This window comes from Phaseolus vulgaris, chromosome 2, assembly GCF_051622355.1.
Source record: "Phaseolus vulgaris cultivar YP4 chromosome 2, ASM5162235v1, whole genome shotgun sequence".
NCBI classification, from domain to species: Eukaryota; Viridiplantae; Streptophyta; class Magnoliopsida; order Fabales; family Fabaceae; genus Phaseolus; species Phaseolus vulgaris.
In genome coordinates this window covers 6,061,613-6,088,372 of record NC_143499.1, presented here as the reverse complement: position 1 = coordinate 6,088,372, position 26,760 = coordinate 6,061,613, and the positions used below count along the sequence as shown (strand labels likewise).

The following is a 26,760-nucleotide window of genomic DNA, read 5'->3' as shown; positions in this document are numbered from 1 at the left end:
TTTAACATTTATTGTTTTTTAAATAATCCTAAATAGCATAATCTCACTTTTTTAAATAACATCAGTTGCACACCTTATACCTTTTTTCCAACTGCATACCTCCACTTTTTTTATTCGTAGTTTTTGAGAGAGGAATTTCATCATTTAAGCATGTTTGAGAGGGTTGACAAGAAGATTCATTGTATTCGACATTCAGTGCAAAGATAATTTTTTTTTTAGTTGTACTTCATTTTTGCATCTGGTTAGTCTTTTTCTGGATTTCATGATTTTCAAAAAAATGAAAAAAAAAAAATGAACGAGACACAACCACCATAAATAAAAATACCACAAAATTTACCTCAATCACTAACGTTTAGCACCAACCACCACCTGCCACACAAGTAACCACCACCACATAAAAATTAAGAAAAATACATCACACTCTCCCAATATACTCATAAGAGTATTGTTGGAATTAAAATAAAATATGAAGCTATAGAGAGAAAGTATAAAGGTACAATCACATATTCACACAACCATTCTTTCTAATATAAAAATACATTATTGTTGCATTACCTGATATGATATTACTAGTTACACTAATGAAAAAAAATTTGGATTATTTAATAGGATGACATGTGAATTACATTCAATATTAAAAAAAAAACTCTGATAACATATTGAAAGAAAGGATATTGATTTTTTCTTTTGAATGGTAAAGTTCGTATAGACTGACTCGCGACTCGTTAAAAAAAAATATGAAGTGGACTTACTATTTCAATCTGCTCGTTGGCCTGCTTAGATACGTCCTGCATAATTCGAAATCCGTATGAGTCAAGTGTGGAACAGAGTAAGCTGGCCCGCACAACCCAAATATTTAAAAATTTAATTTTTTTCCACCCTCATAATTTCTTCTTGCGGTCTTATATTCTTAAAGATTATAAAATTATCCATTCAAAATTCTATAATCTAGAATACAAATTGTGTTCTAAATTGTGCAATCTGAAATATTGTACAATCTTAAACCCAAATTTTGACTTCCAAAATCTATAACGTAGGAAGTATCTGAATTCTACATTCAAGAATTAAAAAAATACATATTCAATGAAAAATGTTAAAAGATAATTTGAATTTTTTTTTTAAGTATGAGATTCAAGAAGAAATACATGAATGTGCAAAGAGAAAGTATCCTAGTTCATAACACATTCACGAAATTCAATAATAATTTTTTAATATTTAATATTGTTTTACCTTTCTAAAATGAATAAATTTAGATTTTAATACTTATCAAATACTACATAGAGTAGTCAAACCTTATGTTTTTATAATAAAATTTAAATATAATATTATTAAATATATATATATATATATATATATTATTTTATATTATTTTTTAAATTAAAATAATAATCACGTATTTACATATATTACTTTAAAAAACGTATATATGATAATACTAGATAATTTGCCAAATTCATCTAAGAAAAAAATCAACTTAATAAAAAAATATATTTATTCAAAATTCATATTTAAAAAATTATTTTTTTATGTGAGTCAGCTCAAATAGATCAATAAAATCAACCAACATTATTTTCTATACATAGGAGGCTAGCCCGATTTGCCATCTTTCTAAAAGTAAAATATTATGTTACACTCTAAATATTAAAGAAAATAAATCTTTACAGTATAAATGTTATCATACTTAAAATTGTAAACTTCAAATATTAAAGCTTTAGTTTATAATAAAATCTGAAAAAGTTTTACTCTGGCATATTTATTTTACTGAGATCTGATAAAGTAGTATTAAGTGTTTTTTATGTCAAGAAATTTATTTTACAACCCCATAAACAAGCTTAACTCTTCTACCTAATGAAGAGATGGAACATTTTAAATTCTTGTCAGGCTGATTGGATTTTGAAACGCTCATTCAGATATTCTCCACTGCGGATTGGAGCGAATCTGCAGTGAAACATGAACAAATTTTTACCTCAATTAGTGTGTAGTAAATGTAAGGAATGTTTTTGTTCATGAAAATTAAACACAAAAAATGTCAAGGAATTTAGTTTACCTTGGAGGAGATGATTCACTACAGCAACTTTGAAGGCATTCCACTACACATTCGGGATGTGGGTCTAAGAAGAATGCCATCTACATACATGTTTTTTTGCAATTGATCAGAGAAACAGAAACACACATACATATGCTTTCTTCATGAACCAACCATTAACCAAAACGACATATAACAGAAACAGGAAAAATGTTATTTCTTGTGTTTACCGAATAGCGTTCCCTGCCACTCTGTTTAACGCGATGCATTGTTGACCTACAAAATTCATAGAATATCGATAGATTAAGAATAACATGCATTATAGTATTTGGATAATAAAACTTTAGATCATCCATGTAGTTGTAATATGAAAATGATTGTAATGAGTCATTTTGTGAGTGAAATGATTAGAATGAATCATTTTATAAGTGAAATTATTGTTAGTTTTTTTCTAAAGATTGTTATTTAAAAAATTCATGTTTTGATTGTAGACTGACCGTGTAACTATTTCCAATGGAGTGATGAAATGGAACTCTAATTCAATCAATTTCAGATAAAAAAAAGACTTATTCTAATAATTTTTCATGGTTTAAAGTTTGCACCAAACCAATTTCACGTTGTAACCATAATTAATCACCTGTATAAACAATTTGTCCACCTCTCCATCAAATCTCCAATGTTCACAATAAAGGCCCTGGAACATCAAAACTATATTAAGATTGTACATTGTTAATGTAGAGTATCAATGAATTCTGCACAAACTCATTATATATTCATGAACTCACCCCTCCATGTGAGGTACATCCTCCCACACTTGCGGTTCCTCTAACTTGTTCCGGCAGATCTGAAAGTATGTAAAAGAAATATTAAGTACTTCAATATAAGAATTACAAACGGAAGAAATTACTAGTCTTAATAGTCTTAATTGTTGGACTGGGATTGGTGTTCTAGCTTTGGTTGGAGATTTTGTAGGACAAATGTATTCGAGGCATGGGTAATCCCAGGATTGAACAAATTTTCTGACACAAATTTCAGGGATTCATGATGAGCTAAGAGTCTGATAGAGTAAGATGGACAAATATATTTACAAGGATGTACAGATGTTCTGTCTTTTGGGTTGAAGATGGTGTTTCAGTCTCTTGTGTTCTTAAGATAATTTGTTTTAAAAAAATTACTTTCAAAAATGGAAGTGAGAACCTGCAGTCCTTGGACTCCATCTGTCAATAAAAGGGTGAGTGTACCAAAATCTGTATGAGCAGAACATATCTCTTGGTGAGGTCCCATTTCACCTAATAAAGTCCAAAAACATATATTATCAATACAAACAATGAGATGGCTGCACATCAGAGTAACGCTATAGAACAAACTAGGATGTTCAGCAAAGTCAATGCTACTAAACCTGGATAGTGCAACAGCCGAAGAAAAGCTGCTGGTTTGTCTATGGCACCTACCTTCTCAAAGAAATCCTCGTCGAGATTCAAGGAAAGGGCAATTAGAGATAACACTTTTTTTCCAACTCCACTGTGCCAGAGAAGAAAAACAAGGAATGACCTCTAAATTGATAAGAGAAGGTGTAAATGAATAACACACATGCACATGCAGAGAGAAAGAATCCTTGAATATAAAATTCTTCTAAATCAAATACATGCATAGATTTGTAAATGATTTGGATTTCTAATATTTCTTAATTCAGAGACTTTCAATTCAGCTGAAAAAAATATTTCTTAATTCAGACACTTGCAAATTGCAGAGATTTGTTTGAGAGTCCAAAGTAACCGAAAAGAACAGCAAAATATGTTGCTACTTTATTTTGCTGGTAATTAAGAACTCGTGATACATATTTGGCAGAGAAAGCCACTACAAACAAACCGAAGGTGATTCAACTTACAAGAATTTCGAATACAAGGATTCCATTGAAGGTCTCCAATTTCTTAGTAACTCTGAAGGTTCCTTGCAAGGCAAATATCCACAAATGGTTGATGTGTAATGAAAAGATTACAATATATGTAGGATATGAATATCAGTTTGGAGAGAACCGTACCATCTGAAGGCCATTGATTCAGATTAGCACTTGTTGAATCAGCTAAAGGGCCAATATAATAGAACTCTTTTGAATCACCTGATCACTATTAACAACGGTGAGAAGAAGAAGTTCGTCTTCTTTCTAAGAATGAACCATTTCAAAAGGGCATCAAAAGAATATATGTTGATTGGAATTCATGTAGGTTTCACACTTTCACTATTCATATATTTAGTGAGAACTACATGAAAAACATAGCAATAGATAGATAGTGTGTAGGAAAGAAAGTATGATACTGACACAGTTCTCAAATAGTTTTCAGCTTTGATCATGATATCAGGTTGGTCTAATCCAACATACCCTCAAACTCAGAGCATGTTCAAGTAGAGTGACTGAAATTAAAAAGAAAGAAAAATAGCAAAAATACCTTTGGAGACTAAGGTAGGATCGAGAGGACTATAACCTCTATTTTTTCTATTTTTATAAAGTTTTCGTGTTAGGCATCACTATGCAACTTGACATCTCAGCTAAGCTGACACCTCAAGTAACAACAATCATCTGCCATCACATGAAAAAAAAAATATTATTAAAAAAAGAAAAAAGAAAGAAAATACAAAAATATGGAGGACTAAACCAAAACTCATATGTTAACACAAACTATACATCTACCTATTTATAAAGAATTCTAAGAACAGACTAGTTGGGAGTCTATTATACCAATGAAAAGATTCTCTATGAATAAATCCTAAATTAGCCAACTTATCAGCACACGCATTCCCTTCACGAAAAATATGAGTTATCCTAAACCTGATTGTCCCACAAAAATTAAGACAAGTATTCCATCGATTATGAAGCATCCACGGAACATTGGTCTAGCAGTAAACGCAGCACAAACCAAGGCAGAATCACATTCAAGTCAGACATTAGTAAGTCCCATTTTTTGAGCTTCCTCCATAGCATGTATAACTCCATAAAACTCAACAACCAAAGCAGTTTGAACTTCAAGAAACGCTGAAAAAGCACCAATAAATTCTCCCATACTCCCACAAAAAATACCTCCACAAGTAGCAAGACCAGGATACCCCCTAGCAGCCCCATCAGTATTAATTTTGACCCAGCCTGGTGAAGGAAATTCCCATCTAATAGGAAGAGGACGAAGAACTTTACCACTACGAGTCTTAATACCGAAAAACTTAATCACGTTGAAGTCCAACATATCATTATTCATTGAAGCTTTAGACGAATTTCCCACTAGACAAGTTAAATATTTAATTATCGAAATAGCCTTAGAAATTCCAATCTTATCCTGAAATCTAGCATAATTCCTCATACGCCATATCATCCATATAAAAAAGGTTATCACCGCAAGCTTAATCAATTTAACCAAAGGACTACCATCACTCTTACTAAAAGAAAGTAGATCATCCTTATTAGAGAAATGAGAAGTAAGAAAAATTTGTCGTACCCAACTCCAAATATGCAATGCGTTAGAACATTCAAAAAATAGATGTTGAATAGATTCCTCTTGCTTTTCACAAAGCGAACAAATAGAACATATATGCAAACCCTTATTCTGAATATGTTGATATGTAGGAAGTCGCCCATGACAAATTTTCCAGAGTACTAGAGTTTTGGAAGGCGGAATAGATGAAGACCAAATGAATTTACCCCAACCACCTGGAACTCCTGGTTCCAAGAAAAAAGTCCTAGCCGATTTAAGAGTGAAACGACCAGACTCATTTAGAATCCAATTAGGAATATCCTGTTCCTCTCTAATCATGATATGATTAAAAAAAAGAGGCATCTGCTGTAAAGAGAAGGGAATATTCCAATCACAACCTATCCAAAATGGAGAGACTGTATCCAGAATGCTAACGCCATCAGATAACCCTACAATATTTGCTAAAGAAGTAGTAGAGCACCATTTATCATTCCAGAAATTAATAAAAGAACTTGTACTAACAGTCCAATAAGTATAGTGTATGGTAGAATAAAATTGCTTAATTCCAGGCCAGAGAGAGGAAGATCTATAAACCGTTCGAAATTCATATTTTGATTTAAGAACCCTGGCTTTCAAGAGTAAAGACCAAGGTTTGTCGCTATAAGCAAAGTTCCAAGCAAGCTTAAGAAGATATGCATTATTTTCATGATGAAGATTAATGATATTCAAGCCTCCATCCTAAAGAGGTGAACAAATTTTCCCCCTATTAACGGTAGCAATACCTTTTTTCAGAATATCACCGGTCCAAATAAAATTCCGACACCACTGCTCAACTTGCTTAATAAGTGAAACAGGCCACTTATACATATTAAAACTATAAGCTAGAGATCCAGTAATCACTGTATTGACCAGCTGAATTCGACCCATCATGCTAAGAGATTTACCTTTCCAAGATGCTAGCTTCAATTTAACTTTATCAGCCAAAGGTTGAAGAAACCGACACTTTGGAGCACCAACAAAGAAAGGCACTCTTAAATAATGGAAAGGCAAACAACCATGACTACAGGAAAGAATATTTTGAATTTTGGTGACAAATCTTGGAGAATTATCCATGGTGAAGAAACTACTTTTAGAGTTATTAATATATTGACCAGAAAAATCACCATATGTTTTAAGAAAAGAACTCAAATTTCTAAGAGACTTAATATCCCCCCTACAAAAAATAAATATGTCATCAGCATACAAAATATGAGAGGGAGTGAGATAACCGTGCTGACTGACCATATTTAAAATCTTCTTATCATTCACAAGCTTAGAGAGACCTCTACTAAGAACTACCTCTGCAAGACAGAAAAGTAAAGGAGACAATGGATCACCTTGTTTTACCCCTCGACTGCAAGGAAAAAACCCCTCCAAACTACCACTTATTATAGAAAGCATAGCTGAACGGAGAATTGTACTAATCCAACCAACAAATGAGGGGTGAAAACCAAAGCGTTTTAAAACTAATAATAAGAACTTCCAACTTAAAGTGTCAAAAGCTTTATGAATATCAACTTTGTAAGCCACATTACCTCCTCTAACCTTTTTAGAAAGCAGGTTAATAGTTTCAGAAGCAATACCAATGCAATCCTGAATCTGTCTACCCTGCACAAATCCATATTGATTAGGAGAAATGATTCTAGCAGCCACAAGTGCAAGCCTATCCGCCAGTATCTTGGAAATAATCTTAAACTTGAAATTAGCAACAACAATTGGCCTGTAATCTTTAATGGAATCAGCACCCTGAACCTTTGGAATAAGAGATACCACATTACTGTTCATTCCAGGGAGAACCCAGTTTTGTTTAAAAAACTGTTGAACAGCATTGCAAACATCTGTCCCAAAAATTTCCCAGCAAGAATGATAGAAAACACCACCAAAACCATTAGGACCAGGAGCACTATTACCGTGAAGATTAAAAACAACATTTTTAATCTGGACACTTAATCAACATCATATTCTCCTTAGAGGAAACCATCGCAGGAATATAAGTACCAATAAAATCTTCCATATTATCAGTATCCAGAACATTAGAAATAGACTCAGCATAAAGATTTTTATAAAAGTCCAAAATATGATCCTCAATGATTTTAGGATCCTCCGTAACCTCATTATCAATCCGTAGACGATGAATCCCACTAGAATTATATCTCCTTTCGACCACCGCATGGAAAAAAACAGTATTTCGATCTCCATCCTTGAACCATAACATCCTAGCCCTTTCTTTCCAAAACAAATATTGACAGTGAAGAGCTCCTCCTTAGCAATCTTTTATTGACAGAGAAGTCCATCACTATCAGAAAGAGAGAAGAAGTCCATCATTACGAGCCTCTATTTTCGTTGCGGGCAAACTTCATTTTCTCTTGGAGTGGAAGAGAGAAGAAGCTTCTACTGTCATCAAAGGCTTTGGCCAAATCATTCTCCAGGCCGTGGTTGACAAGGTAAAAGAAACCATACTCAATGCACACCTGTTATATTTTATTAGGATTTGATGAGTTGGTTGTGCATGATGCGAATATAAAGACTTGTTTGATGATGAAATGAATGATATATGAAAAGGAAAAGGTTGTGTTTTGTGAGGATGGAAGAATTGACCTGACGGATGGAAAGGAGAGTCGAAGGACGATCTAGGGAGGTGAGATCTATAATAGGAAGATTCCAAGTTGCAGACATCTCCTTCCGAGCTTCCTCACTCCTGCAACTGATACTTTTTCATCAATTTCTGTTCATCCTACAGAAGAAAAACATTTAGCATAAAATAGAATTAGTTTTTTTGTCTAGTTGTACTTTTTTTTCTCTCTCGTTTCATCTAGATTATGCGCAATTTTTATTTTCTGAACTTGTTCGAAGCAATTAACTTCTTTTTATTTTTAAATTAAACAAATTTGTTCAGCAATCTCTCTTTTTTTTTCCTCCAAAATCCTTAAATTCACACTTTTCTCTCAAAAAATCCATAATATAAAAAAAGTTTCCAAAAAAAGTCTCAAATTGACCCTCTTTAAACTCGAACTTTATAATCTACAAAATCTTTCATGGTTTAAAATATCTTACTAAAATTACAAAAATACTTAGGTTGAAAAGAATTATTATAGGATTTTAGATAAATAATAATAATAATAATAATAATAATAATAATAATAATAATAATAATAATAATAATAATAATAATAATAGACAGGTTGAATTTGCCTAATCTTAAAGAAAAAAACAAGTTAATTAACTGGAAAAAATGAAGATCAAATTACGTGGTCCAAATTAATGAAATTTAAGTTTCAATTAAACCTTGTTTCAGGTCATCATTCATATATGGACTTTTTTTTTTCTTTTATACTATTCAATTTAGAATTTAGGCTAGAGGTTGCTCTTCTCCGATTCTAAATTGTATAATTACTTTGTGCTCCTAACCTAACACCAATTTATTGCCACATTTGTCGCTTTAGATCTCAATAAAAGATAAGTAACAAGTAATAATTAACAAACTCCAAACTGAAATTTCGGAACACTATTTTTAATCAACAATTCTAAACATTAATCCAACTTCATTACAAAGAAAATCAGGTAATTAAATGTGAAGAAAATATTATATCGATTCAAAACAGAACATCATTCCCTCAATGCACACTCTAAATAGACTAAATCTGATGCCCCACTACCTCATATTTAGAAGATACAAAGAAATTCCTTATTTAGAAGTACGTTAGGCAGGGTAAACCTTAATCCAAATAGAAATTAAAAAAGAAATAGAAATACTATAAAAATTAGACTATCTTATTAAAATTGGACATATGATCCTTTTTCCCGTAATTAAATATTCTGTCAACTCGATCTACCAACACATCAGATACACAAGTATCTAGGAGGAAATGGAAAGTTACCACTTATGCGTTTGCTCAAAACATTCATTTTAACCGAACCACTCCAAAAAAAAAAAATAACGTGGATTAACATTGAAGGGATGGGATACAAAAATGCACCTTTTGCATTAAAATTTTTGTCATCAAATATTAGCTGCATAACGGAGACCAGCATAAATGTATAAGTAAAAACTCCCGAGTCCCAAAAAAGCGAAGCTCTCATCTTAAAAACAACTCATTAATTGTTTCTTCCCATAAAATTTAACCAAAACCTTTCACCAAAAACTTTAGTTTTCATCTCCTGAGAACTCTGCTTCGTCTTGTTGTCCGAGTTGGAGGAGTTGCATAATAAGCCATGTCCATAGCTCTTCCCAGATTTACATCGTCTTCTTCATCACTTGCTTCATCAGATCTCCATCTAGGACCACCATTGATGTTTTCTTCAGTATTTAATTTCTTCTCCACAAGGCTAAAGAAACAAAGTACACAAGGATTCAGTTTACACCATTTCCAGTGAATATTAAAAAACATTAATTAGCACACATATCTTCGTAGACACATATTATTCAAAACAGGTAATATGGAAAAAAAAAAAAAAAAATCAATGTGCGAAAAGGTAACTAGATTTTTACCCCTGAGAAACATCCATCGGATCATTAGTGGACCCCACGTTCCAACTTCTATCATCTTTATGTGACTGGAAATTCCAACTAGATACATTTGGGAGATCATTTGCAAATTCTTTAGGATAGCTGGGTGTGGATCTAATAACAGGGTTAACTGTAGCCTTCCACGAGTACAAAGGACTACTAGTAGTTTGATTATGGCCAAAACGTAGATTTCGTTCAACTCCAGGAGAGACTTTGTCTGGCATATTTTCCTGGGAATTGCTTGGTGATGTCCTCTTAAATCCCTTGAGAGGTGAACCATTCATGAAATGGATCCTATGATTCATTGGAGTAGGAGTGTTATCAAATCTAAGATTTTTGCCAATTTTACCTTGATGACTTGGAACCCTCTCATTACTGTTAAACAACCCATCATGATGATTAGACGAGGAACCAAAATTACCAAGCTCAGGGCCAGTATTAGGGAAAGACATGCCTATTTTCGCTGAAGTTCCTAAAGTCGACGAACTCAAAAAGCCAGTTGGATGGTCTCTATGCAACAAGAGGGAAGAATTTACAGATGAAGGAATCAATAAACCCGTGGACAAGGAATCCGGAATCTGGGGAATATCAAATTTGTCAGGAACTTCAACTTCTTCACAATAACTCACACCACCCTCAGTCAAATTTCCACTCCTCAGTTGCTGCTGCTCAACTTCTGGCAACAACTCCAAGCATCTATTCTGTTTTATTCAAAAGATAAAATAACCACAAATCCAGTCTAAGAGTGACATTTTCTCCGAACATGTTAAATAAAAAGTTAGCAGCACAAAACATTTGCTTAAAAATTAAAGAATTTAAATCACTTACAATCAAATTGGCTCTCCAATGAATAGCCTTTTCTAATTTTGGCAGAAATTCTTGACTTACAGAACCTTTTGAAATGCTGTCTTGCTCCACCTTTTCAAGTTTAATATGAACTTGATATGCTTCTAAGTATCTGTGACGCTGAAACCCAGATAAATATATAAGCCATAAATTCTTTCACAGGTAGGGTAACCCTGACACATTTTAAGAATAAAAATGAACTTCGTATTTATTGACAATGGAAATGATAATCGAATAGAAAAGTGAGATATGCAGAAACTTCATATTGATATTGAGGTTAACAGCACACAGAATCCATGTTCAGCATGAGGATTGCATGAACTTTTGGCAGATGATTCTCTCTCAGCAGTGGATCAAAGCAGGCAGGTGAAGTGAGTAAGAATGATATTTGCCCCTGGTTGGGGTATTTAGCTAGCAAAGATATGAAGATGGTACATGCCAAAGATAAATGAAGGAGGAATTGTTTTGTTCTAAGAAAATAAGCTAAGTAAATAGATGCTCAATAGTGTTGTATAGTGTCATATACATTATATTTTATAATTTTACAGAACTTGACATTGGGTGGCCGAATAACACTAAAAAGATTCCAAAGTAAAAACTGAATAGACTGTAAGACAGATGCACTAACTAACAAGATCAATAAACCAGGAGCATCAATGATGGACAAGGAACCAACTAATGAAATTAAATACCTGAAAATAAAACACCACAAGCAGATTTCCAGTTGTCCTTATCGGGTCATCAATAGCATAATCAAAAAGACATTTATGTATGTACACCTCTTCCTCAGAATTCCATGGCAATTCTACAATTCGATCCACCAAGTTCCTCCTAATACAGAGGCAACAAATCTCAGTCACCAGGACCTCCACCCAATTACTACATTGGCCTGTTAATTTCTGAGAAGCATCCCCAGAGGCTCTTTTATTGAAATTCTTTTCCTTTACTCTGGTGGACAGAATTCTCTGGTGCATAAATGCTTCAGTCAGAAGCCCACACTGAACCCTCACCCGCACTGCAGTGACAGCATCCCTAAGTGAAGTCATATGTGGTCCACCATCACGCCCAGACCACCTCAAAACCATGAGAGCTGTATGGGGGCTACCCCTTTCTAACAGTACTTCAGCAATTTTAGGATGTGATGTTGGACCAGTTATTTCAGGAAGAAGGCGACAAGCTTCCTAACAGAATAATAAATTATTAGCCTAAATTCACTAAAGAAATTACTCTAAAAGGAACAAGTTCAATTTAACATCCAATACTAACATGATACAAAAAATTTACACCTAAACCCAAGCTTCATTTTACCCCCCTATATGGGAAGAGGGGATTGACGGAGCCATTATTAAATTCCATTTTTTACTTGAGTAAAAACAAGATAACATGCTAAATAAAAGAGATGAAGGAAAACCCAAATAACACCTAAAACTAAAGCCTAATCATGTTTTAGCAGCTCTATAATCAGGTCACGAATAAAATTCCAATATGATTATTAAAATATGGTGCCCATGTGTTTTCTTAGTTATAATGCTTATCAATCTTTAGTTAGCACTACAAGGCAAATCTGTAAAGCAACATGGATACAAATAGTTTCAATATTTTTTTTCAAAACCAGGGTAAACACACATCCCCGAGACACATTGGGTATAATATTTTGTTGATGTTACCTGTAAAGCCTCCTCAGTGTGATCATCTAAAAGATAAAAGGTCAAAGACTCAAGTAATGAGTGTCTGCTAATACTAAATGTAGCTGCAAAGTCCTCCAGTATGAATGTCCATTCTTCTTCAGGAATTGTCCAGTGGCGATCATACAAATAATACAGAAACTATAGATGTTAAGGAATGAAAGAAGTATTGCTTTAAGTAAGAACTATTATTGGCAGGAACAAACATAGTTCTACTCTCACAATAAAAGTGGTAGGTAAAAGGATACAATGGCCTGTTTAGCAATCACCATATCAGAACCTCCATGTAGAAAGAGCAAGTCAGCAGCAGAACGAAGATCTTTGAAGGGGTAGTAACCCAGCACCTGGTCAGTATTTGACCCCAAAAATGTGGCACCATCCTTTTGCAAGGATGCAATTTCTAATCCTTCCACAGTTTCATTCATAAACCCCTCCTCCAGATCAAGATTATTCAATGCATCTTCAATAAATAGAGACCCACCATGTCCTGATGACTCCATAGATTGATTTATTGCATCAGGCCAAGAACGACTTGTTGCTTCTGATTTCCGCATCCGAACATCCGATGACCATAATGAACTATCAGTAAAACGTGATCTCACACCGTCCAAAAATTGATGTCTTATACACCAAATAATAATATCCATATGCTGGGTAGAACAACATACAAATTAATCAACAGAATGAACATTGTGATGAGCTACTTTATTTTTAAGCAACATAAAGACAGATAGAGGCAGTATAAATCTAGTTAACCACCATTTATAAGCAATATTTATAAGAGTGTAAGGCCAAATATCTGTCATTTCTACAAACATCCCTCTTACATACTGCATCACACTGAGCTGCAACACAACAAAGGTTACTCATTGTCATCCACATTTTTGAAGATCAGGTATAGAACACCTTCCAACAAAAAACAGAATATCATTTGAAGAACACAACACAACATACAAAAATAGTAATACCATTTAACAACTAGATAATAAGCACAAGTTTGTCATGACGACTTGACAGCCCATTAGCCAAGCAAGAAGTGTGTAAAAGCTCAAATATTAAAGCAATAAGCACAACAGTTATACATAACTCCATTGAACATGAATTCTAGCAAATTAAACCTGCTTTGTCTTTAAGATGCTCTCTTGGAGATGGTGCAAATCATGAAGTCGTGCTGAAAGAGTACCCTTAAAAGATGACTCCAAAATGTCAAGCACATTTGATATGCCTTTCAAGTATAATGAAAATTTCAAAAGTACACTCAATCTCTCTTTCATGCCAAAAACATCCATATTATCTAGTACAAAATGTAAGGGGGCACAAATATTATTATGGAAAAAAGATCATACTGATAATTGGCTTTAGAAATCAATACTAAAACAAGGTTTAAGGATACAAATTCCTTGCAGTTCAGTAATGATGTTTTTGAATGCTCTCTTGCACCAATCCTTCACGACCACTTCATCCAACAAAAATGCTATGACAGGATCGCTGGAAACAGCAGTTTCATCCATACACACATCGGTGATGTCTGTAAAATTTATGGTCAAGAAAATGCAAAAGTGGGGACAAGGGGACGTGACGAAACAATGGGACAAATACAATAAAGGGGAGGATAGAGGAGAAAAGCAAACTTTAAGTTTCTCGATAGATAGCATTAATTGGACAAAAATGTATTTGTATCATCTAACCTTACTTACCAATTGATAGGCATTTATATTTTAAATTTAATAAATGAATTACTAATAAAATTAAATATGCCAAGAAAAGGAGTAATGCAGAAAAGGATACAGTGGCAAATTAAAGAAACCAAGTTATTCTCAAGTGCAACATCAAACAAAGAATAAAGGTGCTGGACATCAGCATTTAGTTGTTTCTCCCCGTCTTCTATTTCCTGAAATCTCTCATCAAACCTTTTTGAAATAAGGCCAGCTTCAATGCACTCATAATAAAGTCGGAGATGTAGTTTAGCACCACTTTTTGATATTGGGATTCTACAAATTGGGCAGATATCACACCGTTGACTACATTCTTGACATAAAGAGGCATGCCCACATGAATTCAAGACATGGTGGACATAGCGGCCACAGCTTCTCAAGTCTCGAGTTGCTCGGCAGCGCTCAACTTTGGCTTCTTTGCACAAGTCAATCAGATCGATGGATGCCAAGTGTTCCAGTGTGTCCTAAAATTAAACATCACAAGTCATTCATTTTCTATATTTTCTCAATACAGTTGTTATATATTTCACAAATATGAAACACTAACCTCTATATTGCACTATTAACATGAAAATTAACTCAATTAAAGCATAAATTCAATCTTGTAATTTTAACAAGGCACAACAGCTCAGACTTAAACCAACCAAATCAAGCCTTCGACAAAAATAACCCGGATCCGTGATTCTTAAAATCAAAATTATGAACCAGAAAAGTAGATGTCAAGCCTTCACTTTATCACAGGTTAACTCACTGGTTATCATCCTACCATAACAAGCTCCCATGAAACAAACCCACAACAAATAATCTATTTTTCAATTTTTTATTTTCCATCATGTGAAAAGGCACAGTGAAAATGACAAAGAACCAAATCCATTAACATAATTAACTAGGATGCACGATTCATTATCGTATTGCAACAAGTACTCAAGCCACAAACCAATAATAAATCATCACTCTGATCTTTAAAGGACAGAGAAGTAAAAAGTTCATAAAATTAAGAATATCTAATTAGATGACAAATGCTCAATTACTTAGGCTCCTAAATTACTACACTGATGATCTCCGTTCACAGTATACAGCTAAAAACTGCCACCTGAGTCTAACTCAACAGCTACGAATCTAAAAGCATTGTAAACAGAATAAAAAAACCCACTCGAACGTTAAACAGCAAGTCGATAGAATGAGTGAACTATAGCGGAAGCACATAATTTCAATGAAAGAAAATAAAAACTAGTAACGCCAATTAGCTTAACTTGCAGAAACAGCAACAGTGGCAGAAGCCTTTCATAATTCAAACATTAACAAAATCTCTGTACAAGTTGAAATGAGAAAGGTAGGAATACACAATTGCCAACCAAACAGCACGTTGGTGACAGACAGCTAGGGTTTACGAAGTAGTTCAGCAACAAGGAGCACGGAAGTTAAAATTGAGAGAATTAGATGTACCTGAACTAATCGGCTACTGTAGTTCGGTTGCAGCGTCGGAGATGAAGAACTTACTGCGGCGGTGCCGCCGTTGGAACTCGCCGGAACTGTAAGTCCATTGAGCCGCCCGTCCATTTCTCAGAGATAACCAAACGGTGAACTCAGATAGATTTAGCAAAAAATCGAAATGAGGCTCGAGATTACAAAACGGTGCGGATTTACTTCAGTGAAGGAACGCGTTCATGCTCACAACAGAAACTACTCTGTGTCTCGTAGAGGGAAATACAGATTGGAATTGGAGGGTTTTTGAAACACTTTTTTGTTTTTTTGTTTTCGTTCTATAATTTCATTTTATTGGATTCGTATATTAGTCGGGTTACGGCCCAATTTAATTGGGCGTTAAGCCCACTTTTCAAACCTGAGTTTCTTTTATTTTCTAGGCAATTGCTTTCTGCATCCAATCAATTATGACTGGCACCCGATGAATTTTTAAGACTTCCATTGTGCCCTTCTCTTCTTCACTTTGAAAAATAGTGTATGGTGAGGTGCATAGGAAATTCATTGTTGTGGTGAAGCTTTGAGCTGCAGAAGAGGAGATTTTAGTGGAGTTGTGCACGTGCGTTCAGTGTAAGGTGTTGTTGCCAAGTTAATGAGGTAAGTAGACGTTTGAACTCGTTTCTGGTGTTTCGTTCGAACTGAGCTGGTCCTAGATATCAGCATCTGGAAGTTTGGTTTTTGTATTACGGATGTCAAAATCTGTAAGCAAAGAATAGTTGCTTTTGTGGCTTCCGAACGCCCATGTCCGTAGGTGAAAATTGGCTTATGGATACGCTTATCCGAAATTGTTTTATGCAATCCGGATATACATATCCAGAAGTTAAGTGTTGATTTTTTTTGCCTTATGGATTTTTTTATCCGGAAGCTAAGTGTTCATTTTTTTTCAGTAGCCCAATGGATACAGCAGAGTCATACATGGGAGTTTTAGGGGAGATTGATGTGTGGGATGGATTAGATGTGTTGATCTGGAGCAGTCAATAAGTTATAACACATTAAATAATGAACACCAGGGCACATGAATGTAGTGAGGCATTTTCTACAAATGAGGTATGGTCAATGTTAGGGTTGTGAATTTTTTTTTATGAATGGTTTTAAAATTTGGCATATGTATTGTAGGTATTTCGTGATTGAGATGAGCTGTTAGAGTGGGCGAGAAGTGTTGACTATAGTTATGGGTTTGTTATTGTTATATTAAGGTCGGATACATGGGCGGGCCAACGAGGAAGGATGACCTACGTATTGTTAGGTTGTGAGAGAGGAGGTAAATACAGATGGTATGAAAAAGAAGTAGATGTCAGTCGAACGGGAAGTAGGAAGTGTGAGTGTCCTTTCAGATTGCGAGGCAAACCAATCAAAGGTGGTCAAGGGTGAATGGTTTAGGGATGTTTAGCGTATTTGAATGTTCATTTGCAATGCTTATGTTTACAAATGTATGTATTCAGTACATTTGCAATGCTTATGTATTCAGTACATTTGCAATGTTTAATAGCTTATGGAACTGTCCTACACAATTACGGAAGCCATTTCTAAATGTCAAAATCCGGTATTGAATGATGACCATATTCGGAAGTCACAAAGGTGTGTACGGATGACCATATTCGGAAGTCACAATGGTGCCTGCGGATGACCATATCCAAAAGTCACAATAGTGCATGCGGATGACCATATCCGGAAGTCACAATGGTGCCTGTAGATAACCATATCTAGAAGTCACAAACGTGCCTGCAGATAACCATATCCGGAAGTCATGGAGGTGCCTACGGATGGCAATGTCCAAAATTGATGTAGGTTTATTAACATGGTTTTTTTTTAAGTAAATCAATATCCCAAAACAGTGTAAATAAAAATACTAAAATCCACATTGAAATATATAGATAAGGTTGAAATACATCGTCATAGATAAAAATATTACATAAAAAGGAATCTTAATACATTGTCAATCATTCCTACGTGAATGTCTCCTGACATATACGGCTCTATCATCAGTCGCTCCTCGTGCTAACATAATGGTTGCTTGTATACCTTCCCAAACAGGGTTGCCCTCCACGACATCACCATGATTAAATAATGGTTGCAATGTTTATGTAATTCTACGACAAATACCCTACAAGCATGAATGTCATACTATTAGAAAAAGATAATACAAATTAATACGTTAATAATGTTAGAAGCATACCAGAGCAGGATGTTTGAGATGTGACTCCTCAGAATGACTTTGTATTGATTCGTGATCACGTGCATCTGAGGGTACCAGTATAGGACGCTCATCCAATGGCCCTCCTGGATAGCCTTTATCATCAACTTCAACTTCTTGTTCAATATAATCTTCAAAGTGTTCATTTGGAATTGAAGTACTAGGGTCACCCCGTTTTCTTCTCACCAATGCAGTTGGTCGCACACGGTCCAAATTAGAACTTCCTCCACCTCTAGTCCTCACCATCTTACATTTCATAAAAATCACATTCAATCCAACATATATAAAAAATTATAACACAGATAGTATAAAAGAACAAATCAAAAATTCCATAGAAGCAAAGTGCCCTAACTACCTAACACTAATACGGATATTAATATCCACAAAACAACAACAAATTCCAGATAAAAATATCCACTAGTCAAAAATCAATTACGGATAAAAATATCCGGAAGGCAATAATCAACTACGAATAAAAATATTCAAAATACACAACTCAATTACGAATATAAACATTCGGAAGCCATGTGAGTGTATCTTGACTTCTTCGACGATGGTTCCTTCTCCGAATTTCGCTGCCTTGGAGTATAAGTGCGAAGTCGAAGCTGACCGTGGCGGTTGCTGCTCTGCCTGCGAAATCGAACAGAGACGAAGGTGGTTGGCGGTGATGGTTGCGCCTGCGCCTGCTGGTTCACGCACAAACGAAGAAGAATAGGGTTGGGTGCAGATCTCACTTAAGGTAATTTCAAATTCATTAAGGGTAGTTTAGTCTTTTCTTATATGCGATTGGGTGTCAGTTCAACATGATCGAGTGCAGGGAGAATTAGCCTATTTTCTATCCATATTAATTCTTTGTAGGCTTATAATAAGACATTGGACACCTGTCATGTAATGTAAGAATCCATTTTAGATTCTTGATTTACTCTTTCGGTATATCTATCATTATTTTTCATGCAAGACTTAAGAACATTCGTTGTTCTATTCCAATAATAAAAGCTTACCGACTGAGATCCTTAATTTACTTTTAATAAGTCTCACAATAAATCTTAAATCTTATATGTAATAAACTTGTATGTACTCTCTCTCTAGTATCCACAATCACAAATAGTCTTTTAAGACCAACAAGTAACGAGTATTTCATAATAACACCCATAAATTAAGGATAATTGAACTTTATTTGGCTTAATCTAATCATTCGTATAGCTAAACGCCCAACACAACTACTATAAATAGGAAAACATTCTAAGATCAAAAGTAATGTAATTCTGATCTTGAATTAATACCCTTTACATATATTGAAATTGACTTGAATGTTAGAATATAATTGCAAATACCCTTGTCGAAAATATTAAGACCCAAGAAGATCGAAGACCTTAGACACGAGCATAAAAAAGAGAAATTTAACCTTGTAAAAATATTATATGTATTGCCGATATGCCGAGAAGTTGAGATTTTCCTCAGCCTCTCAACCATTCACTAAAGTGAAAATTGACAACTTAAGTATGATTAATTGTCAGTGAACACAAAACACCTCTTCAAATCACGATTAGAGGCACGTGGACCTAGTTTAATCCTCCATATAGGTAGGGGTCCAAATTAAACACTATAGTATGGGTAAAGACTTAAAAATAAAAGCTAATGAAAACGTTGCTTTAAACACACACACACCTTATTTAAACAAATCATAACTTGAGCATCGAAGTATAATCACAGTTACCCCCTCTGAATACCAAAAACATGAAGATGACAACTCAATGTTAGTTATAGTAGTTATTACTGCAGAATCTGCATAATTCTGCAATATCGAGTATTATAAATAACCCACTTCCTTCTCTTCAATATACAGTGCTATAGTCAATAAAACTCTCTTTTCATATCTTTCCCTTTCTCTCTCTCAAACCTTACATGGTATAGGGCCATTATGGCTTCATCATCATCCCTTGCCAATAATTCTGAAATATTTTCTTCCAAACCAGCTTGTGCCTCATATTTTCCATACTCCCATTCCCTTGAAACTTGATCGTGACAACTTCTTGGTCTGGCGCCAACAGGTCATTGTCACCCTACGGAGCATGGATCTTTTACACTTCTTGGATGGATCGTGTATCCCACCCCGCCTCATCACTTCCGAAGGTGATTCTCCAACTTCTATCGATCCCAAATATCTCACTTATGATCGCCAAGATCAATCCATTCTTGCATTGTTATTGGCTTCCATGACTCCCGACATTCTCACAAAAATGGTTGGTTTGGATACTTCTCATCAAGTTTGGAGTAAACTTCAAACTCACCATGCATCTCAAACATGAGCCCGGATCCAGAAACACAAACAACTTTTGCGCATCCCCAAGAAAGATTGTTATGTATCTACCTTCCTTATTGAAATCAAGAAAACCGTGGACAACCTAGTTGTTGTTGGATGCCCAATTTCTACTGAGGATCACATTGAAGCCATTCTCGATGGGTTGTCTGATGAATATGATCCATTCATCCCCTCTATAAAATCTCGTCATGACCTCTATATGGTGGAAGACATTGAATCTCTTCTCCTTGCTCGAGAAGGTCGTATTGAAAAAGCTAAACACTATATAGATCATATTCTACAGGCAAATGTTTCATATGTTCCCGCATCATTCTTCCAGTCACACTCTACTCGCACCAAGCCCTTTTCTTCAAACCCCACATTTGGCAATGGCAAACATCGTTTCTATTCCAAACCATTTTTTCAAACTCCAAGAACTATAACAAGGTGCCCACCACTACCTTATCTTCACGGGTGCAATGTCAAATTTGCGGGAAATATGGGCACACTGCTCTCTATTGTTGGCACATGTTTGATACCTCATTTCCTTTTAAGGTTATTGTTAACACATATTGTGTTTTCGCCTCTTGGCACACTTGCTAGTCTTCATGATCCTCTTTGGTACCCTGATAGTGGTGCTTTTCATCACCTCACTGCTCACAACACTAATCTTTCAACAAAAACACCTTACATAGGTTCTGAAAAAGTTGTTATAGGTAATGGTTCACGGTTACCTATCACCTTTATTGGTATTGCTACCTATATTGATCTTACTACACATAATACGTTTTCTTTAAAGAATTTGCTGCATGTTCCCACTATCTCAAAAAAATTTGTTAAGTATTTTTAGGTTTGCACATGATAATCATGTCTTCTTTGAGTTTCATGTTGATACTTGCCTTGTCAAACCTCAGGAAACATGATAATCATACTATTTGTTTTAATTTACGTCGATGATATTCTCATCACAGGGAACTCTCAGACTGCCATTCAACTACTCATTGCATCTCTTAGTCAACATTTTGGCTTAAAGAACCTCGGACGTCTCCATTATTTTCTGGGTGTTGAAGCTCATTGGACAACTGATGGTGGTTTACATCTCTCTCAAACAAAATACATTATTGATCTTCTACAAAAAACCAACATGGGTTTTTCAAAGCCTCAACCAGCACCAATGCTTTCCACCTCTTGACTAACAAAAGATGCCACTACTGTTGTTGATGATCCTTCACTATATCGTTTTGTGGTTGAGTCTCTCCAATGTATTCTTATCACTCGTCCAGAACTCGCCTACAATGTTAATTGTGTTTGTCAATTCATGCATAATCCTCAACACCATCATTGGAAAGTTGTCAAGAGATTTTCACATTATTTAACTTGCACTACTACTCATGGCCTTCATCTTCATCGTTCCTCACACCTCTCTCCCAATGCCTTTGTTGATGCTGACTGGGGCTCCGATCCAGACGATCGAAAATCAACCTCTGGTCTTGTTGTTTATCTTGGATCCAATCCTATTTCCTAGCTCTCAAAGAAACAAAAGGTCGTCTCCCGCACTACAAAAGCTGAATATCACAACATTGTTGCTACTTTAACGGAACACAAGTGGATTCAAAATCTGTTATCCAAACTTCATCTTCCTTCAACTGTTCCCACAATTCGGTCACATAATCTTGGTGTAGTTCTTCTTGCCTCCAATCCCATCATACACTCTAAAACCAAGCATTTTGAGTTAGACCTCTACTTTGTTAGAGATGTTATTCAACAAAAACAATTGCATCTCCTACTACATTTCAAATTGTTGACATATTCACAAAATCCTTAACTATCAATACATTCAGTAACTTTTCAAGTAAATTAATGGTCTCTTCTAAATTCAACCATTAATTTAAGGAGGATGTTAGCTATAGCAATTACAACTGCATTATCTGCATAATTATGGAGTATCGAGTATTCAAACTCTCTTTTCCTATCTTTTCTTTCTCTCTCTCTCAAACGTTATACTCGAGGAGCTGACGGTAGATAAAATCTCATGCAAAGGATACCGTACCTTATAATAACAATATAAATATTTACTCTTATTACAAAATAAAACGCAAATTCATACTTATGAGAGAACAAATATTAAAATAAAGTCGCACAACACCGAAACATTAGAGCATATGCAACGGTTGAAATCTTGATTTATTTTGTAGTTGTTAAGATGTTGTGTTTGCAGATGCTTATGCGAGTAACAGTTTTTATAAAAAGGAATCCGAGTCATTTGCTTTTATTGGAAAATATTACATTCAAGGAGTCGAATTGAACTTGAATTTTTATATATAAAAGAAAGAAATGTTGGGAAGGCGAGCTTAGAAGAGCTTTATATTAACGAATTTAAGCAGACAATAAGGTGATAGCCGTGTGAAGGAGGGTGAGGGGAATTTGAATTAAAGCAACTTTGAAATCGTGCATGCTCACATAATCCATGGAGACTAGGTTCACATAATTCTACAACTAACTGGGTTGGGACCCATATTCAGCAAAATATTTTGAACCATTGTTTGGTCATTCAGGGCAAACTCCTTTTAAAAGCTCTAATTCTCATTTTATTTTGTCAAATCCGTACCCAAAACCCCTAGTTAGCCCACACTATTTCCCGCATCATCCAAATCAATTCAGGATCTTTTCAACATATAACAAATTTGACTTCATATGAGAACAAAATCTGCGTACACAGAACAAAGCTATATTACATATAATTAATTAATTAATTAATCAAGACCATTCAACTTTACACAGAGTCTCCTCGGATTAATCACGAGACGTTTTTTAACGCAGTAAGTATTAGAGACTAAAAAAACCTAACTAACTAGCTAGACCAGGTCATGCCCCCGAACCCAAACCCAAACCCAAACCCCCCATAAGAAGAGACGAAGGGTCAAACTGGTACAAAACATTTGAGACCCACAAAATCAGTTTTCCTAACCACCATATCTTAGACCATACTTTGAACGCACAATTCATGGCTCCGATTCTATTGCAACCGTTTTCCCCTTTCTTTTATTTTTTTTATATTCAATTTTGTCCTTTTCTTTGTAGGAGTCAAGATCTGGGACGGAGGGCATCGAAGGGCCTGTGTGAAATAGAAGCGGCGGAGGTAGCCCACGGGCCAATGGGGAAGGGCCGAGAGTGGGTTTGGGGCACGTGATGGTGACGCGTGGCAGCATCAACGGCAGAGGAAGGGGGAACAGCGACACGCTCACAAGAAGGGCACATGGTGAGGGTGGTGGGGGGAGTCATGTGCATGTAGAACTGAGGGGAAAGTTTGAGTGTTCTAAGCTCTTGCACTTCCTTCTGCAACCTTCTGTTTTCCTCCGTCAGATTCTCACAGCACCTTTTCAAAAACTCGCAGTCCACCTCCGTCTGTTTCAGCTTCGTCCTGAAAAAAGTTTTTATTCTATTTTATTCCATTTTTCTCGTGATAAGGACCACACACACAAACAAATATTAGTGAAATGAACCCACCTTGCCCTTCTGTTCTGGAACCACACCTCCACTTGTCTTGCTCGAAGACCCAACTGTTTCGCCAGTGCCAACTTTTGTTTCTGCACGCAACATATGCACTCACACGTTAGAGAACAAACCAAACCAAACCAAAACAAACACACACATTAATCAGAACCTGTTACTTACGGGGTTAAGAGTGCTGTGTTCTTTGAAGCTCTCTTCAAGAATAATTGATTGGTCTTTGGAGAGTCTAAGTTTCTTTCTGCAAGTTTCACCTTCTTCTTCGTCGCTGATGCCTCTGAAACAACCTCTCTCCGTGTCGTGTTCTTCTTCCCCATTGGCTTCCCTCTCGCTACGCTTTTCGCTCACACTAGAAACCGTGCTGTTGGGAGACGAGACACCGGCTTCCTCTTCGCAATCAAGCATGGAAGGTAACCGGTTCACATCGATTCCGCGGAGGAATGATCCAGCTTCACCTGCATGCAGAAAACACCGTTTAGTAAAACCATAAATGGTAAATTAGGAAGGCTTGAATGAGCATGGAAAGAAGTGAAAAGGATTGTGAAATAGTAATAGTTGTGGAAAATGTAAAAGAGGAAAAGTGAGGTATGGGGATATTGGAGCAGATCTGGAAAGAAAGAAAGAAAGAAGGGATTGAGGAATGGAATGATAGAGACCTGAAGAAGTGAAGGGCTGGTTCCAGGAGGGTTTGTGAGGGTTGTGGCTTGGAGGAGAAGAGGAGTAAGTGGAAGTTGAGAGGAGATTGAGATGAAGAGGAGTTGGAGCGTTGTGAGGGAAGCTCAAGCTTAGACTCAAACCCAAGTCTTCCTTTTCAGCCGTCATCTCAAATAATGTAATAACCCTTGTGAGAGAGATTTAATGGGTGAATGTGAATGAAGTGGAGAAGCTGGGTGTGTGGAGGGGATTTATATAGAAAGGAGGGAAAATGGGTGGGAGTGGAGAGTTCAATCATGACTTTATGTCAGGAAGCTCCAATTATCTGAATCATGGCTTTTGCCCCACAAATAATACAACTTTCATTCTCTCTCCTTATTATTTCCTAACTCCATTCCTAACCAACTCCCTCCCCCGCACACCCTCTTTCTTTGCCTTTTCACCATTTCCTACACACAACCTTTCATGCACTTCAAATACAGATCCTACTAGAATTAACACTTAAAGAAATTGTAAAAGATATTATAGGAAGAAATATATTATTATGGAGCATTTAACGCGGTGGGGCCTGAAGAGTGATTTCCCCTACATCAACGGGTGAGGTCAAACGTGAATGGTAGGGACCCATGATCAGCCTTTGTTTTACGCTTTACCGCCATCAGCTGTTGTCGAAATCAACACCAAATGCCCATCATTACAACCAAATAGTCATAAGGTTTTCATTATTTACCATGTCCCTGAGTGGGTCCCCAGTGCTATTATCTCTTCTATTATGTGATGCAGTTGCAAGTGTTGAAAGTGTAGTGTAGTATGTGATGGATGTCTATTTGAATAAGGAGGAATGATAAGAGAGGTTTTGGTTTTAGAAGGAGATGAGAGAGGGGGACAGGGATGAGTCGAGTTCACGTGGGAAAGAGGGGCTACGAAAATGAAGGAAGGTGTGGAACAAAAACCTGAGGTGCCCCCAGTCACGTGGACCAACATGCCTTCCTCCATCACACGTGCTCCAACCACCGTTTCCACCACCCCACCTGACCCCACTTCCCGGACAAATTCGTGGGTGTCGCCCTGTTTTGTCCCTTCACGCACCGACACCTTCCTCATCACAATCATTTGAACTCCTTCGTTTTCATCTTCATTTTCCATTATTCATTCATTCTTCATTATTTAGTACCACCACCACTTCCCATCATCACCACACCTCCAATATTTCCTTAACTGGACCACGCCACGTCCGAACTTTCCATCTTTCCCTCTTCTATTCTATTCTCTATTCTCTATTCCCTATTCTCTATTCTATTCCCACCATCCCTCTCCAATATCTAACGTCTTCTACGTTTCCTCCAACTCCCACCCCCGAATCAATTCACAACCACATACCCTTACCCTTACCCCATAATCACAAAATATGTTCTTCTTCCCCCACCAAACTCTATTCCATATTTATCGATACCCCGTTTCAATTTTAAGGATCTATTTGTTTTTGTGAATATAAAGTAAGAAGATATTAGTTATTTGGATAAAAGGTTTCCTAAGGAAGAGAGAATGAGAGTATACACTCTAAGAAGATATCAGGTATTTGGATAAAAGGATTTTTAAGAAAAAAAAAATAGAATATACTTGTCAACAGATCTTTTCTTGAAATGAATCTTAAAAAAAAATATGTAAAAAGAAATGCACGTATTATTTTTAAATTTACTGTCATTTATTTTACTGAAGTGGTATTTTTTATTTTTCATTAGTATAAAGTTTTTTAATATTAAAAATAATATTTTTTATTTATATAAAATGTAATTTATTTTCTAATTTTATATTATATATTTAATATTTTAAGAAATTATTTGAAGTTATGTTTTTATTTAATTTATTGTTGTATTTATATTAATATGTTTTTTTCTATAATTATTATGTCTGTGAGTTATTATTATTTGATAATAGGTTTTTCTTAAAAAAAAATTCTATCATTAATTACATTATATTTTTTTTAGTATTTTTTATTTTTTATTAATATAAGGTTTTTAATAAAAAATAATAATATTTTTTTATTTATATAAGATCTGATTTATTTTTCAATTTTACAATGCATGTCTAATATTTTAAGAAATTATTTGAAGTTTTGTTTTTATTTAATTTGTTAAATACATATTTTTTTTTTTAATTATAATTTTTAAATTATCTATTTATATTTAATACATATTTATTTTTAATTGTAATTTTTAAATCTACAAAATTTGTGAAAGTTGTTTATTTTTAAACAAAAATAACTCATTTTATTATTAAAAAATTTTAATAGGAAAAGATAAATTTGTAAAGTAACATTTAACATATTTAAAAAAGAT

General features: G+C 35.1%; 3 protein-coding genes across 3 annotated transcripts; all 3 read right to left on the bottom strand.

The window, feature by feature from the left end:
• Positions 1-1,727: 1,727 nt before the first annotated feature.
• On the bottom strand, positions 1,728-4,149 carry LOC137810481 (kihadalactone A synthase LFS; the record flags this gene model as incomplete). Its single annotated transcript, XM_068611751.2, is given in 10 exon segments — positions 1,728-1,880; positions 1,882-1,938; positions 2,048-2,127; positions 2,257-2,302; positions 2,664-2,720; positions 2,812-2,870; positions 3,224-3,315; positions 3,426-3,547; positions 3,915-3,966; positions 4,068-4,149. Coding segments are annotated over 10 exon segments (720 nt in total), but the record flags the coding sequence as incomplete, so codon positions are not given.
• A 5,302-nt stretch (positions 4,150-9,451) lies between these two features.
• On the bottom strand, positions 9,452-16,046 carry HOS1 (ubiquitin-protein ligase). The gene is made up of 10 exons (XM_068611750.2): positions 15,726-16,046; positions 14,353-14,743; positions 13,958-14,092; positions 13,683-13,858; positions 12,813-13,214; positions 12,547-12,705; positions 11,572-12,060; positions 10,862-10,999; positions 10,016-10,734; positions 9,452-9,852 (listed from the first exon to the last, which is right to left on the bottom strand). The coding sequence occupies exons 1-10, from the start codon at positions 15,837-15,839 to the stop codon at positions 9,678-9,680; spliced, it is 2,898 nt and encodes a 965-aa protein (XP_068467851.1). The 5' UTR covers positions 15,840-16,046; the 3' UTR covers positions 9,452-9,677.
• Positions 16,047-22,969: 6,923 nt separating this feature from the next.
• LOC137810479 (homeobox-leucine zipper protein HAT4) lies at positions 22,970-25,709 on the bottom strand. Its single transcript, XM_068611749.1, has 4 exons — positions 24,424-25,709; positions 23,933-24,222; positions 23,765-23,844; positions 22,970-23,678 (listed from the first exon to the last, which is right to left on the bottom strand). Exons 1-4 carry the CDS (start codon positions 24,587-24,589, stop codon positions 23,342-23,344), a joined length of 873 nt encoding a protein of 290 aa, XP_068467850.1. The 5' UTR covers positions 24,590-25,709; the 3' UTR covers positions 22,970-23,341.
• Positions 25,710-26,760: the final 1,051 nt, after the last annotated feature.

Bases quoted from the DNA above. Each gene is read 5' to 3' on its own strand.
- LOC137810479 (XM_068611749.1), bottom strand. From the start codon at position 24,589: ATGACGGCTGAAAAGGAAGACTTGGGTTTGAGTCTAAGCTTGAGCTTC. The intron at 23,845-23,932 runs GTAAGTAACAGG...TGTTGCGTGCAG, and splicing joins AACACAGCACTCTTAACCCC to AAACAAAAGTTGGCACTGGC. The intron at 23,679-23,764 runs GTGGGTTCATTT...AACTTTTTTCAG, and splicing joins TTCCAGAACAGAAGGGCAAG to GACGAAGCTGAAACAGACGG.
- HOS1 (XM_068611750.2), bottom strand. From the start codon at position 15,839: ATGGACGGGCGGCTCAATGGACTTACAGTTCCGGCGAGTTCCAACGGC. The intron at 13,215-13,682 runs GTTTAATTTGCT...TGTTCTACCCAG, and splicing joins GCATCTTAAAGACAAAGCAG to CATATGGATATTATTATTTG. The intron at 11,000-11,571 runs GTATTTAATTTC...TCTGGGTTTCAG, and splicing joins TTGTGGTGTTTTATTTTCAG to CGTCACAGATACTTAGAAGC.